We start from the raw sequence: 20216 nt of genomic DNA on the forward strand, positions 1-20216 counted from the left end.
TAGAGAGAGAGAGAGAGAGAGAGAGAGAGAGAGAGAGAGAGACACTATCTTGCTATGTTGCCCAGGCAGGTCTCAAACTCCTGGTCTTAAGCGATCTTCCTGTCTTGGCCTCCCAAGTGCTGGGACTAGAAGTGTGAGCCACCATGTCTGGCTTACTGACATACATTTTTATTTCTCTCAAGTAAATAACTACTTGAGCTACTGAGGTAGCTAGGTCCTGTGTCCCTAAAGTGTGGGTACACGCTCCCCTTAAACCTTTGGATTATATTCCCATCCTGTTGGATGGACATGGTTGGAGGAGGCAAGATGGTGCCTGAGGTCCCAGGGCAGGGCACCCCAGCCATGGACTGAGCCTGCTATTGTAGCTGTACTGAATGCTTATTATTTTGTAGCCATGGGGAACGCTGAGATTTTGAAAATGTCCATTCTTCAAAAGGTTTTCCGTCCAGGAGATGAAGTACATGAGTAAAGAGACAGTCTCAATGCTGGAGGCACAGACATGAAGCCGAGATGTCCAGGGCCTGTGGTGGCCTAGGCCCAGTGGTCCAGTGTCCGTGCCACATCTTAAGCTGGCTGTTTAGTGGCCAGTGCTGCCAAGCACCCGTGTGTTTCTCCGCAGCCACTGTGTGTTTATTCGTCACACCATGCAGCTCCTGCAAACCTCCAGAATCTCTTTGTTTAGGGGAGTACACAGGTGAGGAAAGCAACCCTGGAATGCCCTGTGGAAACTGACACAGTGGAAAGAGGTTTCAGATGTAAGGAAGCCCGTGAGGGCTGCAAGTGTGGTCTGTTTTGTGCACTGCTGTGTCCCTGTGACATTGCCTGGTACATAACTGGCACCCAGTCCATTTTTGTTGAGCATCAGAGGTGGCAGGTACTGGGTGGGCGTGACAGCCAACACTGTGTTGTCTTCGTTAGGGATAGCTTGCTTAGAGGAGGGGTCATGGGACTGCCATAAAGGGTGGGTAGCATCCAGGTGGCTCTGGAAGACTGGCGCAGGAAGGGCAAGGGTGTCGGTGGTGGTGGCAAAAGATGAGTCTGGATAGGCTGGTGGCGGGGGGGTGTTCCTTGTAAACTCTGCTAAGTAATTTTTATTTTTTTGACGTGGGGTCTTGCTGTGTTGCCCAGGCTGGATTTTAACTCCTGGGCTCAAGGAATCCTCTCACCTCAGCCTTCCAAGTACCTGGGACTACAGATGTGTGCCACCATGCCCGGCTTTGCTAAGGAGTTTAAACATTACTAATTGACTTCTTGAAAACTAGTGATGTAGTTTAAGCAGTGCCATGACACGTTAAGATATGTATTTTTAGAGAGAGCTCTCTGGCTGCTGTGGGAGGGATGGACAGGAGGGGTCGGATTGAGTCAGCAGGGAAAGCAGTGAGGAGGTGCTTAAAGGGAACCCAGAGAAGGTTGGTGCGGCCTGTCTAGGACAGTGACCCATGGCAGGGCTTGGACAGATTTTTGGTAACTATAAAATGCAGTGATGATGATGGGGGAAAAGGGGAACAGAACCAAGGAATGTTGAAGAAGGTGGTGACATCTAGCTCAAAGGGCCAGACCAGACCTTGACATTGTCCTCCAGACTGGTCTCTATCCTCAAAGCGAAGGGAGAGGCCAGGACATGATTTTTTAAATTGAGATATAATTCACACGCTGCAAGACTCACCCTTTTCACGTGTACAATTCATGGGTTTCTGGTGTGTTTACGAAGTAATGCAACCATCACCACTATCTGATTCCAGAACATTTTCGTGACCCAAGAAGAACCCCTGTACCTATTAGCAGCCACCGGCCAAATTCCTTCTTCCTCAAGCCATTATTAGTCAACTCTGTCTCCATGGATTTGCCTGTTCTGGACATCTCATAGAGTGGCAGGCAAGGGCATTTTGAAATAAACCAGGATTCCCTGCAGATTTGATTGATTGACCGGGCGTGAGGCTGGCTCCTCAGCAGGTGGGACTGGGGGGGCTTCCCGCAAGCCCCAGTCACCTCTGCAGGGTTGAGAGGATGCTTGCCGGAGCAGTCTATTGCTTTCTTCTTCTTCTTAAAAAAAACTCAGCGCTAACAGACAAGACATGTACATGAGGAAAAGTTTTACCCAAAAATGCTGTTGTTAAAATCCAATGTGTTGCCCTAAAATTGAGGCAGGGAACATTGAACTGACCTGGAAGACTCGTTTTTGTCCTGGTCAGCCTCTAAGAGCTGTGAGGCCTTGGGCTGTTTCCTTGCCCTTCTTGGTCTCAAAGGCCCGTCTTTTGACGCTCTGCAGTGTGCAGAGAGGAGGGAGTTCCTCTAAAGATCAGCCCGTTATTTAAACTTCCAGTTATTAAGAGGCAAGTTTGAAATTTAACCGTGATATGTTTGTGACCAGAGTTCCTCAGAATAGGAACCTTCTAGAAGTGTCATTGGGCCTTTGCTTTGTATCTGTTTTTGTTTTGTTTTTATAGAGACAAGGTCTTGAGGTCTTCCTATGTTGCCCAGGCTGTTCTCAAACTCCTGGGTTCAAAGGATCCTTCTACCTCTGCCTCCCAAAGTGCTGGGATTACAGGCGTGAGCCACCACACCCAGGTGGACCTTTGTTTTTACAAAAAGAAAGTCACTTAACAGCTCTCTAGTCACATTTTCCTGATGACTTTGCTGTAGGGCACGTTAATTTCATTGTCTCTTGGCAAAGGAGTAAGCAGAGAGGCAAAGGGTGGGGCGAGGTGCCCAGGGGCCTTGTGAGTCAGCTGGGGAGGAGGGAGCAGACTCCACTCTGTGTGGAAGCTTCTGGGCCTCACTTCTCGGGTATGGAACTCCCCCTGTGTAGCCCTAAGAGGGCGGCCGGGACTGATGGCCCCTACTGTCTAGACACAGGACAGTTAGACACCTGGGACGCTTGGAGTTTTTGTTATGCAGAGGGGGCATGCCGGCACGTGGCGTCATGGATGGAGACTGGCTTCAGAGGAGGTGCCAAGAGTCAGTACGAAGCCACCTGGGCAAGCCTCTTGGCCTCTCTGAGCTTCCGTTTCCTCAGCTCCAGGGGACTTGCCCTGTTTGTCAAGGATTCCGATATAAATCCACAGCACTTTCCTGAGGACTGAGGAAAGCTTCCTAGATGGAAGTGATTGTTACTCTTGCTTCAAAGCCCTTCAAACTCCTCTGCCCTGTAACCTGCTGAACCTCTCCTCCTGGGAATTCAGGCAATTTCTGACAACCACACCAGCGCTGTCTTGCTTTTGTTGGAATTATCCAGAAAATCAGGGGGAGAGGGAGCCCTCTCTTTCATGTTGCACAGACTTGTGTCCTCAGGAACCTCAGAATCACGGTGCCCGCTCTGAAGAGAACTGGAAGGAGGAAGCCCAGCCCGGCTTCCTGCAAAGCAAGGGGTGTGGCCTGTGCACCGTCTACAGGACAGAACCCCTTGGGAGCATGAGGTCCTAATAGCACTTAGGAAAAATCTTCTCTGCTTGGGTCCTGGGCTGGGTGAACTCAAGGGAATGGAGAGGTCAGCCCTCACTCTGGATCCGTCTGCTGGGGCCAGGAGGCTTCTGGTCACCTGTTGGATGCCCCTCTCACCACACTCCAGGCCTGGAAGAGTCCTGGGGGCCCCACGTGGCAGGAACCTTCTGGCTTCGGTTGTTGAAGAGGAGGCAGATCTCGGGAGCCCTTGCCTGCTGGGCTTTTGGCTCTTGAGCTATCCCTGTATCCCAAGGGCCATCCTATACCTCGGGACATCCTGGAGCCCAGGGTTCAGAAATCAGGGTTGAGAGGTGCCCCCCATGGTGCTTGTGGAAAGGAAGGAAAGAGCATTTCAGATCTGTGCAGCTGCCTTGAGCGACCCCTTCTCTCTAGACCCCTCGCCCCGCAGATGGCGGGTGTCCGGATGCCGCCTGCCCAGTTCACGGAGGCCTCCATTCCCTACCTGTCTTGCCTCACTCCTGGGTGATGCCCCCCATTCCTCCCACCCGCATCTTGAGGACCTCCCCCAGATGACTGTTGAGGTAATGGGCTGTGCCCCAATAGCTTGCTCTGTCTCATTCTTTTACTTACTGCTTTGGTTACTTGGGTTTCTGTTATTGACCTTTTATTAATACATGCTGGTTGCTGTCATTTATTTTTATTTTTTATTTTGAAGATGTGGGATCCAATTCAGGGTTAGGCATACAAATGTTCATTATGTAGGTACCCTTGTTGATGAGGTGTGCCCCGCTCTCCCCCTGGCAGATTCCCACTATTGCCAGTCCCACCTCCCACAACCACCCCCTCGGCAGTTTCCCACTACCGCCAATCCTTTTCTTTCTTTTTTTTTGGCCAATCTTTTTCTTATAGTATTATGATAATTGTTCAAGGTCTGCTTATGAGTGAGAACATGTGCTACTCAGTTCTGATTATTATTATTGTTGTTGTTTTTGTTATTATTGTTGAGTCGTGCCACAAGCATGACTCACTGTAGCCTCAGATGCCTAGGCTCAAGGAATTCTTCCACCTCAGCCTCCGAATCAGCTAGGACTACCAATGCACCCCACCATGCCCAGCTAATTTTTTGTAGAGATGGGGTCTTGCTATATTGCCTAGGCGTGACTTGAACTCTTGACCTCAAGCAGTCCTCCTGCCTCGAACTCCCAAAATGTTGGCATTTTGAGCCACTGCACCTGGTCTACACTGGTTATTTTTTAAAAATCCATATCCAGCTCCTGCAATTCTATCTCTGAAGGACACCATTTCAACAATTTAGTGCTGATCATTCCAGACACTTTTCTATGCACATACAGGTTGAGTATCCCCTTATCCAAAATACTTGGAACCAGAAGTATTTTAGAGTCCATTTTTTTTTTTTGGATTTTGGAATGTTTGCATTATGTCAGTTTTCCTAACCTGAACCTTCTAAATCCAAAATGCTCCAGTGAGCATTTCCTTTGAGCATCATGTGTCTAAAAGTTGAGGATTTTCAGACTGGATATGGTGGCTCATGTCTGTAATCCCAGCACTTTGGGAGGCCAAGGCGAGAGAATTGCCTGAGCCCAAGGGTTCGAGACCACCCTGGGCAATTGGCGAGATTTCATCTCTACAATAATAATTTTTAAAAAATTAGCTGGGCATGGTGGCGCACACCTGTGTTTCCAGCTACTTGAAGGGCTGGGGCGGAAAGATCACCTGAATGAAGCAGGTCAAGGCCGCGGTGGCCATGAGCGTGCCACTGCACTCCAGCCTGGGCAACAGAGTGAGACTCTGACTCAAAATAAATAAAATAAAAGTTGAGGATTTTCGACCTGTACAGCCATGCATTTTTGTTTTGTTTTTTTTTACAAAAAAGTGATCATAACTATAAATACTATTTATTACTTTCTTCCCTTTATCCTATGATGCGCAACCTTTCACTTTCTCCAATACGCTAGAGACCTCCCGTGTTCTTTTTTAGAGACTTCATGGTGATCCGTTACATCAGGTGGGTCACCTGTTGCTGAACATCGAGATGGCTTCCCATCTTTTGCAATTGTAAGCCATTCTGCTGCAGAATGCACAGTTTTTGTGTACATGAGCCCGGCCAGCAGAAGGACACATTCCTAGAAGCGGAATTTCTGGGTCAAAATATCTATGTGTTAAAAATGTTTGATACAGCTGAGTGCAGGGCTCAAGCCTGTAATTCCAGCACTTTGGGAGGCTGAGGCAAGAGGATTGCCTGAGCCCAGGGGTTTGAGACCAGCCTGGACAATTTGATGAGACCTCGTCTCTACAGTAAATCAAAAAATTAGCCAAGTATGGTGACGCATGCCTGTAGTTCCAGCTACTGGGGAGGCTGAAGTGGAGGATCGCTTGAGCCAGGGATGTTAAGGCTGCAGTAAGCTGTGATTATGCTGCTGCACTCCAGCCTGGGTGATACTGAGAGACCTCAACTCAAAAAAAAAATTAAAATTAAATATTGACCATTACTTTGTTAACCTCTGGGTGTCCACATGGCTTTTTTGAGCTATGACCACCATGTTTCCTAGCTTTGGACCCTCTCCTACCTTGGGGAGGCGAATCTCCTCTTTCTCTCTCTGTTTCTAATTTATTTTCTAAATAAACTATACTTTCTAATCTAAAAATAGATAGATAAATAAAACATTCATAATTTACATTATTGGCAGGTCCTTGCAGAATCAGGAATATCAATGCATTGTTAATTCAGGGTGTTGGTTGGAACAGGCTTACTAGAGAGTAATTTTATAATATCTATCAAACATTTTTTGTTTGTTTGTTTTTTTGAGTTGGAGTCTCACTCTGTTGTCCAGATTGGAGTGCAGTGGCATGCTCACGGCCACCCTAGCCTTGACCTACTGGTGTCCACCACCACGTTCAGCTAATTATTTTATTTTATTTTTTGTAGAGATGAGGTCTCCCTATGTTGCTTAGGCTGGTCTTGAATTCCAGGCTCAAGCAATCCTCTCACCTTGGCCTTCCAAAGTGCTGCGATTACAGGCATGAGCCACCGTACTCACATTTATTTTCTTTTAAATATGCCCATTTAATTGATGAAAGATGATATTTGCCCTCCTGTTTTTGAACCATTTGTCATTGCTCTTGTTAACCCATAACTGAGCATTTTACCAGGCCTCTCCACTTTTTTTTTTCCAGCTGAGGTCTCACTCCATTGTCCATGCTAGAATGCAGTAGCACAATCACAGCTCACTTCAACCTCAACCTCCTAGGCTCAGTGATCCTTTCTCCTCAGCCTCCTGAGCAGCTATGGATGCGTGGTACCATGCCTGGCTGATTTTTTTTTTTTTTTTTTAATTGAAGTCTCACTCTGTCACCCAACCTGGAGAGCAGTGGCATGCACATGGCTACTCCAGCGTCAACCTGCTGGGCTCTGGCGATCCTTCCACCTCAGCCTTCTAAGTAGCTGGAACTATAGGCATGTGCTACCACGCCTGGCTAATTTTTGATTTATTGTAGAGACGAAGTCTCACCAAGTTGCCCAGGCTGATCTTGAACCTACAGGCTCAGGCAATCCTCTCGCCTTGGCTTCCCAAAGTACTAGGATTACAGGCTTGAGCCACTGCACCCGGCCTTTTTTTTTTTCTTTTTCCTTTTTTCTTTTTTTTAGAGTTGAGATTTTGCAAGGCTCAAACTCCTGGGCTCGAGCCATCCTCCTGCCTTGGCCTCCCAAAGCACTAGGATTATAGACGTTAGCTACTACACCCAACCGAAACTCTATTCATTAAACAATAACTCCCATATGCTTCTCCTCCAGCCCCTGGCAACTATCTTTCTACTTTCTGTCTCTAGAATGTGACTATTTTAGGTACCTCCTATGGGGGAAATCGAACAGTGTTTGTTCCTTTGTGACTGGCTTGTTTTCCTTAGCATGTCTTCTAGTTCCATTTATATTGCAGCAAGTGTCAAAATTTCCTTCCCCTTTAAAGCTGAATTCTATTCCATTGTGTGGACACACTACATTCCGTTCATTCATTCATCTGCATGGATGTTGGTTGCTTCTACCTTCTGCCTGTTGTGCAAAATTGTTTATTTGTATTATTTCTTTATGATTTACTGTGCTATTTTTGTTTAGTTTCTTTCATTATCTACTTGAGATGATAATCAGTGTTTACAGTTTAGGGTCTTGCGGAATTTTTTTTCTTTTTATTCTTATTTTTCATTTCCGTAGCTTTAGGAGGTACAAATCGTTTTGGGTTACATGGTTGCATTGTACTGCAGTGGAGATATCTGGGCTTTGGGTGTGCCCCCTGCCCCCACCGTGTGCTTTGTACCCAAATGATGATTTTTTGTCCCTCCACTCCTTCCTTCTCCTCCTTGGAGTCTCCTGTGTCTATTACACCATTCTCCATGTCTTTGCAGATTCTTAGTTAAGCTCCCACTTAAATGTGAGAACATATGGTGTTTGGTTTCTGTTCCCCTGTTAGTTCACTTGGATTGATCTCTTAATTCCTTCCGAGTTGCTGCAAGAGACATTATTTCATTCTTTTCATTGACTGAGTAGTATTCCATAGTGTGTATACACTACCTTCTCATTATCCACTGATCTATGATGGGGTGATTCTGATTTAGGTATATGCTGACATGATTTTTTTAAAGTGGGATTACAGACTTTACCTGCCTAAACTTTTCATTTTGGCCTTATTTCAAAGTTTCAGAAAATGTGCACAGTTGTTAAAAGAATTCCCATGTGCCCTTCACAACATCTGCTTTCCCTCTGTCTTCCCTCTCTGGACTCGTTGACAGTAAGTTGCAGACATGGTATCCTTTATGACTAAGTACTTTAGGGTGTATTGCCTAAGAACAAGGACATTCTCTTACATAACCTTAGTACAACGATCAAAGGAATACAGTGCTGTTATTTAATCTACAGATTTTACTAGGATATCACACTCATCTCAATAGTGTGCTTTCTTTTCTTTTTTTTTTTAAGTTGGATTCTCACTCTGTCGCCCAGGCTGGAGTGCAGTAGCACGCTCCTGGCCACTGCAGTCTCAACCTGCTCTGTGAGCTCAGGCGATCCTTCCACCTCAGCCTTCCGAGTAGCTAGAACTACAGGTGCATGCTAGCACGCCCAGCTAAATTTTTGACTTATTGTAGACGAGGTCTCACCATGTTGCCCGGGCTGATCTCGTACCCCCGGGCTCAGGCAATCCTCTCGCCTTGGCCTCCTAAAGTGCTGGGATTATAGGCTTGAGCCACCGCGCCTGACCAGTAGTATGCTTTCTGAGCTGGGTGCTGTGGTGTGTGCCTGCAGTCCCCACTATTTGGGAAGCGGAAGCAGGAGGATCACTTGAGGCCAGAGTCTGAGACTAGCTTGGGCAACATAACGAGGCCTCATCTCTAAAAATCAAAGTAAAATAGAGTTCTTCCTAACAAAATAAAATGTATTTTCTCAGATAATAAGAAACATTGAGAAGGCTTCCTGTCTTTTGTGATGAATTCTCATGTCTCCTTAACCTTGTTTAAACTGGAACACTTATTCAGACTTTTTTTTTTTTAACTTTCCTGATGCTGATTTTTGAAGTGTACAGGTCAGTTATTTTGTAAAATGCTCCTTAATTTGAACTCATTTGATGTTTCCTCATGATTTGATTCAGGTTATGCCGTGTTGGCAAGAACATCACAGAAGTGATTTTTTTCTCTCTCAGTGCATCATAGCAGGAGGCACATGTTGTTGATCTTTCCCATTGTATGTGATGTTACTCTGGTCACTTGATTAAGGCAGTGTCTGCTTAGAATTTTTTTTTTTTTTTTTTTTTTGAGTTGGAGCCTCACTCCGTCACCCAGGCTGGAGCGTGGTGGCATGCTCACAGCCACCCTAGCGTCAACCTGCTGGGCTCCGGCGATCCTTCTGCCTCTGCCTTCCAAGTAGCAATTTTTTTTAAAAAATGAGATAAAAGTTATCAACAGTGAGATGGACTCATCTCGAGTGAATAGGCTGGTGAGTTTTAACAAATAAATGCTATATATCAGCACAACCAACATCCCAATCAAGGTCTTTGCAATTCTCTGCAGTTGCTTTTTTAATTAAAAAAATATTTGTACATCTTCTTTCATGGGTACATATATACATTTTTTTTAAACTCAAGAGTCTCACTCTGTTTTCTAGGCTGTAGTGCAGTGGCACGCTCACAGCCACTGCAGCCTCGACCTGCTAGACTCAGGCAATCCTTCCGCCTCAGCCTTCCAAGTAGCTGGAACTACAGGCATGAGCCACTATGCCTGGCTAATTTTTTTTAATCATTATTAATTGAAGAGAGGAGTTCTCACCAAATTGCCCAGGTTGGTCTCTGACCCCTGGACTCCGGCAATCCTCTCACTTCGGCCTCCCTGGGATTACAGGTGTGAGCCACCATCCCTGGCCCATATATAAATTTTTATCAAACATTTTCCAGAGTTTACAAGGGAGGACCCAAAAAAACCCCCAGAATTATCTTTTGGAGTATGGGCCTCTTTTAGTACAGGCTTTCCCTGCTAGGTAAGTGTTCTAAGAACCCATCAGCATCCGTGTACCAGCTAGCATTGTTGTGAGAGACTGTGTTTGACTTCAGTGAATTTTTTTTTTTAATTCTTTCAGTGGGTTTTCCCTTTTCTTTTCTTTTTTTTTTTTGAGCTGGAGTCTCACTCTGTCGCCCAGACTGAAGTGCAGTGGCCGCTCCCGGCCACCGCAGCCTCGACCTGCTGGGCTCCAGCGATCCTTCCGCCTCAGCCTTCCGAGTCGCTGGAACTACAGGTGTGCGCTACCCTGCCCGGCTAATTTGCGATTTTTATTGTAGAGATGAGGTCTCGCCAAGTTGCCCAGGCGGATCTCGAACCCGCGGGCTCAGGCAATCCACTCACTTTAGCCTCCCAAAGGCGCGGATTACAGGCTGAGCCAACGAGCCCGGCTTCCCTTTTCATAATGGGTAAAAACACGGATAACTTGCCCACACCATGCTGAGTGTTCAGCAGTTTTTGACCCAAGACGGCATGCTCCCTGTGCCCCACCCTCCCTGTTCACTTGCTGTCACCTCGAGCGACTTTTTTGTTTCCCTGTATGAAAAGTTCTCAAAGGGAAACGTTTTGCGGATGTGGAAGAGGTAAAACAAAAAATGACTGAAGCACTAAAGGCATCAAAACTGATGAGTTGAGAACCGTTTTGAACAGTGGAAAAAGCATCTCAATAGGTGTATTGCATCAGAGTACTTCGGTGACTGAAGTTTAAACATGTAAGAATAAATATAAACTTTTTATAAATAAATTATTTTCTTTTGGGTCCCAATCATATTTTAGAGTAATATAGGAGAACATGAGCTTTGGAGTCATGTAGATTTGTGATCAGTTTCTGCCTCAACACTCGTTTACTGTGTAGGGTGACCTTTAGCTCTCTAAGTCTTAATTCTGTCATTTCTAAAATGGAGATGTCACCAAGCTCAAAACATTGTCTCAAGAATTGAGCTTCCTTTTTTTTAATTTTTAATTTTTAATTTTTGAGTCAGAATCTCATTCTGTAGCCCAGGCTGGAGTGTAGTGGCACACTCACAGCCACCACAGCCTTGACCTGTTGGGCTCAGGCAATCTTTCCACCTCAGGCTTCCAAGTAACTGGAACTACAGGCACGCGCCACCATGTGGTGCGTACCTGTAGCATAGCCAGCTAATCAGGAGGCTAAGTTGGGAAGGATTGCCTGAACCCAGGAGTTCAAGACCAACCTAGGCAATATATAGCTAGACCTCTTCTCTACATAGAAAATTTAAAAATAGCCATGCCCGGGTATTTTTGTTTGTTTGTTTGTTTTATTGTAGAGATAAGGTCTCGCCAAGTTGCCCAGGCTGGTCTCAAACCTGTGGGCTCAGGCAGTCCTCTCACCTCGGCCTCCCAAAGTGCTGGTATTATAGGTATGAGGCACCATGCCCAGCCAAGAATTGAGCTTTCAAAACACCTGAGAGCTCACACTAATCAATACAATAAAATTTAAAAAGAGATGAACAAGCTAACAGAAAAACTGACAAAAGATACAAACACGCTATTCGCAGAAGAAAATAGCTTTTGTAGAGTCAATAAACACAAGAAAAGATGTCCAGCCTCACTGAACATCGAAGAAATGCAAACCAGAGTGACAATGAAATATAATGTTTCAGCTATCAAATTGACAGATTAAAAAGACTCATAATACCAATGTTGGCAAGGGTTTAGGGAAACAGACGGTCTCATATCCAGCTGGTATGAGTGAACGCTGACTTACATTTGCTTTGCTGGTTAAAACTGTAAAAGTTCATATTTCTTATTCTAGAAGTTCCTCTTTTAGCAGTTTATCCTTCATATATACCTATACAAGAGGGTAAAAAATGTGTGTTATTGTGATACCTTGTCAAAGTGGAAATTGTTCAAATGTCCAATAGTAGAGGATTAGTTATGATAACAGTCATGCAATGAAATATTATACAGGAAATGAAAGGAATGAGGAAGTTCTATTCTTTTTTTTTTTTCCCCTGAGTTGGAGTCTCACTCTGTCACCAGACTACAGTGCAGTAGCATGCTCATGGCCACCACAGCCTCTACCTCCCGGGCTCAGGTGATTCTTTTGCCTCAACCTTCCAAGTAGCTGGAACTATAGACACGCGCCACCAAACCTGGCTAATTAATTTTTTTTACTTATTGTAGAGTTGAGGTCTCACCAAGTTGTCCAGGCTGGTCTCAAACCTGTGGGCGTGAGCCACTGTGCCTGGCCTTGGGGGGAAAATGTTCTTATCCTGTAATGTCACAATTTGCTATGACCATAGTTAATGATCACAGCTGAGTCAGGGCTGTTTTTGTTATGTGAAATAAATGCTTTTTCTAACAATTAAGCTTTATTAGTCCATGTTATTTTGAGACATTTCTGGTGTAGTATACACGTGGAAGGGCCACGCTTGCTAGATAGTTAAAAATTTCAGACTAGGCATGGTGGCTCATGCCTGTAATCCCAGCACTTTGAGAGGCCAAGGTGGGAGGATCACTTGAGTCCAGGAATTTGAGACCAGCCTGGGCAATATAGCTAGACCTCATCTCTACACAAAAAATAAAAAAAAATTAGCCAGGTGTTGTGGTGCATACCTGTAGTCCCAGCTACTCGGGAGGCTAAAGTGGCAGGAATTTCCTGAGCCTGGGAGTTCCGAGACCAACCTGGGCAATATAGCTAGACTTCGTCTCTACGTTTAAAAAAAAAAAATTAGCCAGGTGTTGTGGCACATGCCTGTAGTCCCAGTGATTTGGGAGGCTGAGGTGGGAGGATCGCCTGAACCCAGGAGGTCGAGGCTACGGAGAGCCATGACTGTGCCACTGCACTCCATCCTGGGTGACAGAGTGAGATCTTGACTCAAAAAAAGTAAAATAAAATTTTAAAAACTTCATAGATGGTAAGATGAGGAGCAACAAAAGTTCGTTAACAAAAGGATGAGTGTGTTCTGTTTTTAGGTCTGTTAGGATAGAAGCAAGCATGTGTGTAATTTTAGGTGCTATGGAGTGCTGCATTCATTTATTCAGTCAACAAACATCGCTATGCCGCTGCCACGGGTCAGGCACTGTGGTAGGGGCTGGAGTTACTACCACCTTCACATAAAAATAAATAATTACTGGAAGTCTCATAGGGGACATGATAAAAGGAGACAGCGACTCGCAGGTGTCACTGTGATGATAAAAGAGGAACCGTTGATGGTGTTGAAATAGGAGTTTGAGAGCAGGGATTTTGTTTTGTCCATAGCATCTAGAAAAGTGCGTGGCATATCGTACTTGCTTAATGTATAGAACTTGCTGGGCTGGGTGCAGTGGTTCATGCCTATAATCCCAGCACTTTGGGAGGCTGAGGTGAGAGGATTGCCTGAGCCAGCAGGCAGTTGAGTGAGACTCCAACTCAGGGGTTCAAGACCAGCTGGGCAACTTGGCGAGACCTCATCTCTACAATAAATCCAAAAATTAGCCAGGCATGGTGGCATGTGCCTGTAGTTCCAGTTACTTGGAAGGCTGGGGCGAAAGGATCGCCTAAGCTCAGCAGGTCGAGGCTGCGGTGGCCATGAGTGTGCCACTGCACTCCAGCCTTGGTGACAGAGTGAGATTCCAACGCAAAAAAAAAAAAACTTGCTGAATGAATGAATTTATCAAGCCAGAGCCCCAATTAAGATAACAGATGACATGTTCACCTATGGATACTTGAGGAGGGTCTTATAAAAAGACACCAAGTTGGGCTGGGCGTAATGGCTCACACCTGTAATCCCAACACTTTGGGAGGCAGAGGCGAGAGGATGGCCTGAGTCCAGGGGTTTGAGACCAGCCTGGGCAACTTGGCGAGAGACCTCGTCTTTACAATAAATAAAAAAATTAGTACACCATGGTGGCACACGCCTGTGGTTTCAGCTACTTGGAAGGTTGAGGCATAAGGATTGCCTGAGCCCAGCAGGTGGAGGCTGCGGTGGCCTTGAGTGTGCTGCTGCAATCCAGCCTGGGCAACAGAGTAAGACTTCTACTTAAAAAACAAAACAAAACAGAACAAAAAACCCCCACAAAGTTGCCTGTGAGCTGTGGGAGAGCCTAAGGGACAGTGCAGGAGCCCAGGCTGGTGGAGGGACATTGTCACAACTCCTAGGCTGGCAGAAATGAGAGGATTGAGGTTACTGAACTGGGAGGAACCAGATTCTCTCTCTGATGTCCTGCCAAATCTAGCTGGGAGTCAGTGGGCAGGGATCCAAAACAGTCCACCCAGGTTACCTAGTGCGTATCTCAAGGTATCTTTTGCAAACTCTTTGGGACCCAGTATGTTACATGCGTTGTACCAAACTTGGCAAAGTACTCCATGAAATAGGAGGTATTATTGCCATTTTGCAACTGAGAAAACCAAGATTAGTTAGGTAATTTGCCCAGCAGTATAATCAATAAGACATTACTAACTACTATTCTAGACTGAATGAGTGAGGTAAGTGACTTCTCTGGGTCTCAGTTTCCCCATCTCTAAAATGGGATGATACCCATCTTTCAGGAATTTTGCGGGGATTAAATGAGAATGATTATAGAATGTTTGACACTTGGTAGACGCCACTAAATGATAGGTGCTATCAAAAGAAGACTGCAATTCACATAAATTGTACAGGTTTTATGCCTTTGGAGATATGTCAACATGCTAAGTGTGTATCCTCCTAGGTGGAAGAGTAAGTTTGTCCATTTTGTGTTTACTACTATATACTTATTTTTGCACTTGTGGCCATAAACACTTATTACTTTGATAGGAAAGTAAGTTCCTCTGTCTATTCCTCCTTTGCTTTTATCGAGGACCTTCCCATGTGCTCCTGCAATGGTTTTCTGTATCAGGCCCTCGGGCCCTACACTCCATGCTCTGAGTGGCCAATGTGGCCAGTGCCTGCAATGGTAGAAGACCTTGTACTCCATCTGGGACTCAATGACCTGGATCCACTCTTTCTGCCAACACCACCTCCCTCTTGGCCACCGGGAGAATGTGGCGAGAGCCCTAGGCAAAGATTTGGATCCTCAGAACATTCAGACTTTGATCCTAATTTGACACGTTTTCTAGTCGGACTTCTAATTGCTCAACCGCCTGGAGCAGACTCTCTTTGCTATTAAATGATCAGTGCCTGATTAGTTATATTAACATTAATAATAACTCCACAAAGTGGGCATAATCTGTGTTTTATAGATGAGGGAACTAAGGCTCAAAGAAATGAGATCAATTTGGGGAAACTCATATATTCGGTAATTGGCAGAGTCATGGCGAATTTGAACCCTTTACCTCCAAGTCTTGTACTTTTCCATACCCTCTGAAGTCTTCAGTGTGTTTTCTGGAAGCAAAAAGTTTTAATTTTCTAATTACAGAAGTAATCGCAGATTACAATAGAAAATATATAAAGGAGGAAAAACATTCTTACTTAGTTGCTGTATGATTTTGTGTCTTGGGTTTTTTCCATGTAACATTATAATATGCGCCTTGTTCCTTGGTATAAGGCATTCTTTGAAGCTTTATTTTCAATGGCTGCCTAATAATCTCTCAGCTGGATATACCATCATTTACTTAAACAATTCCCTATTGTCGAACCTTCTAGTTGTTTCCAATTTTTTACTGTCAGCAGCAGTGCCGCAGTGAACATCTTTTCATTCCGAAAGCTTTTTCTGTTTGTCCTGTTTCCTTAAGATAGTTTCCCAGAAGTGGAATGACTGGTTCAAAGGCTATTAACATTTTAAGCCTCTTCGTACATATTGCCAAATTCTTCCCCCAAAGGGTGTCACTGGTTCCTTTTCCTGCCAGCAGCCTGTGAGAATATTCCGAGGGCAGCTTCCTACTCTAACCGGCTCTTTCTCTTCTCTCTCCAAAGCCTCATAAAGAAGATGGCTCAGAGCGTGGTGGAAGTCATGGAGGACTCCAAGGGCAAAGTCCAGGAGAACCTCCTGGCCAACGGAGGTAGGTCGATGATGTGTTCTCATTTGTGACGAGTGTTGCTCCCGTTCCAGACCACCAGTAGCCCTGGCTGTGGCCACAGAGGAATGACAGAAATGGCCTAGGCCTCCATGTTGGGCAGAGGCTGTACACCCTACTTCCAGCTCTTCAGTACAGCTAGGTTTGAAAGATAGGTCCCTTCACAAGTTCATGGTTCTGTGGTCTCATTTCTAAGGCGTGTGGCATTTCTTACCCTGTCCTCAGTGAATTGGAGATGAATATTGGGTCCAGGGGTGAAGCCTGACTCTTGCTGTTTGGCCCATCTGCCTTCTCTAAAAGCCTCTGCTCTCCTCCATCTGGAAAATTCTGCTCATTCACCTTATCCCAGCCTTATCTCTTCCCTCAAATGAGGTGTGAAAAATGCCTTCATGTGCTGAGGAGTGTTTCCATGAGCCCTCAGCTGCTGCCGCAAAAATAGGAGACAGGAGACTGCCTCAAATGCTTCATGTAGTATGTTTGTGTTTGGAGTTTGTCTCATGCTGATGAGAGAGATCTTTAGATTCCAGTGATGTTTTGGCCCATTAATTATATGCATGCTATTTGAATACACTTAAAATGTACAAGACAGAAACTTTGAGTCTTTGGAAACTTTAGAATTAAATGTTTAAATATCTGTAGAGATAATTAAACTTATCTAACTCTATGCATATATACTTACAATGAGAGTACAGCCATGCACCACATATTCCAGTCAACGGTGGACCACATACAGGATGGTGATCCCATAAGATTCTAATACTGTATTTTTTCCTGTGCCTTTTCTGTGTTTAGATATGTTTAGATATTCAAGTAGTCACCAGTGTGTTCCAATTGCCTACAGTATTCAGTACGCTAATATGCTGGACAGCTTTGTAGCCTGGAATATGTTAGGTATATAGGGGGCTGTGTCATCTAGGTTTGTGTAAGCACTCTCTGATGTTCACGCAGCAAAATCATCTAACAACGCGTTTTTCAGGACGTATCCCCGTTGTTAAGCAATGCATGACACAAAATGCATAAATATTGTATATTTAACGTTTATATTATTTGTTATATGTTTATATACTTTTCATACTTTTTCCCTCTAGAAACATTAAAAGACTTTTTATGTGCTTGTTTAAGTTGTCAAATAAAGGCCAGGTGCAGTGGCTCATACCTGTAATCCCAGCACTTTGGGAGGCCGAGGTGAGAGGATTGCCTGAGCCCATGGGTTCGAGACCAGCCTGGGCAACTTGTTGAGACCTTATCTCTACAATAAAAAATGTTAAAAAATTAACCGGGCGCTGTGGCACATGACTATAATTCCAGCTACTTGAAAGGCTGAGACAGAAGGATCACCTGAGCCCCGCAGGTCAAGGCTACGGTGACTGTTAGCGTGCCCCTGCACTCCGGCCTGGGTGATGGAGTGAGACTCCAACTCAAAAATAAATAAATAAATAGACAAATAGAAATGTTTATACTCCCACATGTGATCTTGGCTTTGAGTGTCTATGTGATTTAATAACTCCACCTTATTGTATTACAGGCTTGAAGGAAAAAATGAAATGTCTAAAGAGTAGGTTATATGTTGTTTGCTGTGTCTGTGCCTGGCGTGATGCCCGCATGTCCCTGGGAAGGTGGAGTGTCAGTCTGGTTGTGGGGTGCGGTGACTGGGCTGTGACCATTTCTCAAGTAGCAACCTCGTGGCTTGGTCCCAATACCCATGTGGCACAGGTGGCCTCCTTTCTCCCTCTTTCTCCTGTCCCCACACCTCTTCTAAGTAGCGCTGCATGTCACCTGGACATTGGGAATGCTTGGTCTCTGTGGAGTTCAAGATGAGCTTCTGCATCCTTTTGCATGTGATCTCTTCCTGATGGCTGTTCCCTGTGTCCTTTGAGGCCACTTGTTTTATGGACACTGAAGGCTTACATGCCAGGCTTTGCTTTGTGAGGCCTTGATGGTATTCACACATGCAAGGAGCCTCCTGAGGCAATTCTCGTTACCCAGACAGGTCATTCCTTGTATGGTTATTAGAAGGAGTCATTTGGCTGGGCGCAGTGGCTCACACCTATAATCCCAGTACTTTGGGAGGCTGAGGTGAGAGGATTGCCCACGGGTTTGAGACCAGCTTGGGCAACTTGGTGAGACCTCATCTCTCCAATAAATCAAAAAATTAGGCAGGCATGGTGGTGTATGCCTATAGTTCCAGCTACTTGGAGGACTGAGGCAGAAGGATCACCTGAGCCCAGCAGGTCGAGGCTGTGGTGGCCGTGAGCATGCCACTGCACTCCAGCCTAGGCAACAGAGTGAGACTCCAACTCGGGGGGTGGGGGGGAAGGCGCTATTTGCTTTGGGTTTGTGCCAACCTGCTCAAACAGGTGGGATTAGAGGTCGCAAATCATTATAGGGAAATACAAATATATTTGTAGATCGGAAGTTACCAAATGCCTTCCCAAATGTAATGTTTGTCACACTAAGATTTCTTGGTGATGCTAAGAAAAAAAATTACTTTGTCAAGTTGACCAGCTGATCTTTCTGAGTAGGTAATTCGTAGGGTCATAGACTGAAAAACTGACTTAAGCCTGAGGCGGAAGTATCACCTGAGCCCAGCAGGTCAAGGTTGTGGTAGCTGAGAGCATGCTACTGCACTCCAGCCTGGGTGACAAAGTGAGACTCTGACTCAAAAAAAAAGCCCAAATTAGCCAGGCATGGTGGTTACACATATCTGTAGTCCCAGCTACATGGGGCTGAGGTGGAAGAATCACCTGAGCCTAGGAAGTTGAGGCTGTGATGAGCTGTACTCCAGCCTGGGTGTAAGACTCTGACTCAAAAATTAAAAAAAAAAAATAAAAAGCATGTTTTGTAAACTAGAACAGAGAAAACTCTTTAAACTTAGTTTGATTTGGACTTTCCCAATGCTGTCTGAATGAGGAAGTCTTTCTCTTCTGCAGGCTACCCATGAACCCGTGATAGACAGAATGGACTAGGGGAACGCATTGTTGCATTTTAATCTTATCTCCTCCAGGGCAATGTAGGTCACTGCTACCTGGAAGGGCCAGCAGGCGGTCAGACCTTGTCTAAAAGGTCTGTGCCTTCCTTTACCCACCTGTAGGTGGACTTTCTAATTATTAATAGCATTCGACAGGCTCTTACAGATGCCTGGGCACTTTTGTTTTTGATTCTTCTTTGCTTTAGCTGAGCTGGGAGTATGGAAAGACATAACTAGCTGTGATTGCAGTAGAAGCTGGTAAACAAACATACGCTGTCTGGCCTGGGCCTAGAATATTCACAGGAAACAGAAACACCCGAGGCCGAGGGCCTTTCTGGCTAACTGGGCAGCAGGCTGCAGGCGTCGCGGACACAGTCCTTTGCCTGTTGCCTGTGGGGCAGGCCTTGTTTTGGTTCTCTGGCAAGTTATTATTGCTCAAGAGACGAGGCCTGTGTGCAGCCTGTTTTGATGTGGGGCGAGCCTGCCCGTGTCATGGTCTGACCTCTCAGGCTCTCTCTGAGGAGTAGGCTCCACTGACGTCAGCCTGGACAGAGGAGGTGAGGCGTGAGGCCTGTTCTTTCCTGAGTGGTAAAGAGAAGGCTGCAATCCTGTAAGTACAGAAGGCCAAGGGGATGGCATGGCAGACACCGTCCTCAGATGATGGTTTTTTGTTTGTTTGTTTTTTGGTTTTTTTTGAGTTGAAGTCTCACTCCTTTGCCTGGGGGCTGGGGTACAGTGGCACACTCATGGCCACCCCAGTGTCGTCAACCTGCTGGGTTCAGGTGATCCTTCTGTCTCAGCCTTCCAAGTAGCTGGAACTGCAGGCACGTGCCACCATGCCCAGCTAATTTTTTTTTTTTAATTTATTGTAGAGATGACATCTCGCCAAGTTGCCCGGGCTAGTCTCAAACCCATAGGCTCAGGCAATCCTCTCACCTTGGCCTCCCAAAGTCCTGGGATTATAGGCGTGAGCTACTGCACCCAGCCAGATGATGTTCTTAACAGCGGCAACATGCGTGAGCAGGGAAGGGTGTTGGATGCCTGACCTAGGGCGAGGGCCAATGTCTGGAACTGCAGCTGGTCTTCAGGACATGGGACAGATGAGGAGGAGGAGGTCACAGTCGCCCACCCAGACGTTTCTCAAGGCTCCTGCAGGGTGATCCTGGTCTAATATCCTCTCGGACTCCCTTGAGCATCTGTCGAGTACCAAGCATGTACTGGACATGCAGAGGTGACCAACACAGCACAGATGCCCAGCTTTGCCCTCTGGGAGCCACAGCCCCGAGGGGGACAGACTCATGGCACCATATGCACTAGGACAACAACAGGCTGAGCCACAGGAAGGGGGCT

The 20216-nt window shown here is 45.6% G+C and overlaps 1 protein-coding gene across 2 annotated transcripts in view; it reads left to right on the forward strand.

The window, feature by feature from the left end:
• The window catches only part of ATP6V1C2 (ATPase H+ transporting V1 subunit C2), a 70354-nt gene that overhangs the window by 22670 nt on the left and 27468 nt on the right, over window positions 1-20216 (forward strand). For both annotated transcript variants that reach the window (XM_008065538.2, XM_008065537.2), the window contains exon 3: window positions 15798-15883. In XM_008065538.2, the coding sequence (XP_008063729.1) occupies window positions 15798-15883 (86 nt within the window). The remainder of the gene's footprint in view (window positions 1-15797; window positions 15884-20216) is intronic.

Source organism: Carlito syrichta, unplaced genomic scaffold (assembly GCF_000164805.1).
Source record: "Carlito syrichta isolate Samal-C Ts95f unplaced genomic scaffold, Tarsius_syrichta-2.0.1 Scaffold308652, whole genome shotgun sequence".
In the NCBI taxonomy this organism is placed as follows: domain Eukaryota; kingdom Metazoa; phylum Chordata; class Mammalia; order Primates; family Tarsiidae; genus Carlito; species Carlito syrichta.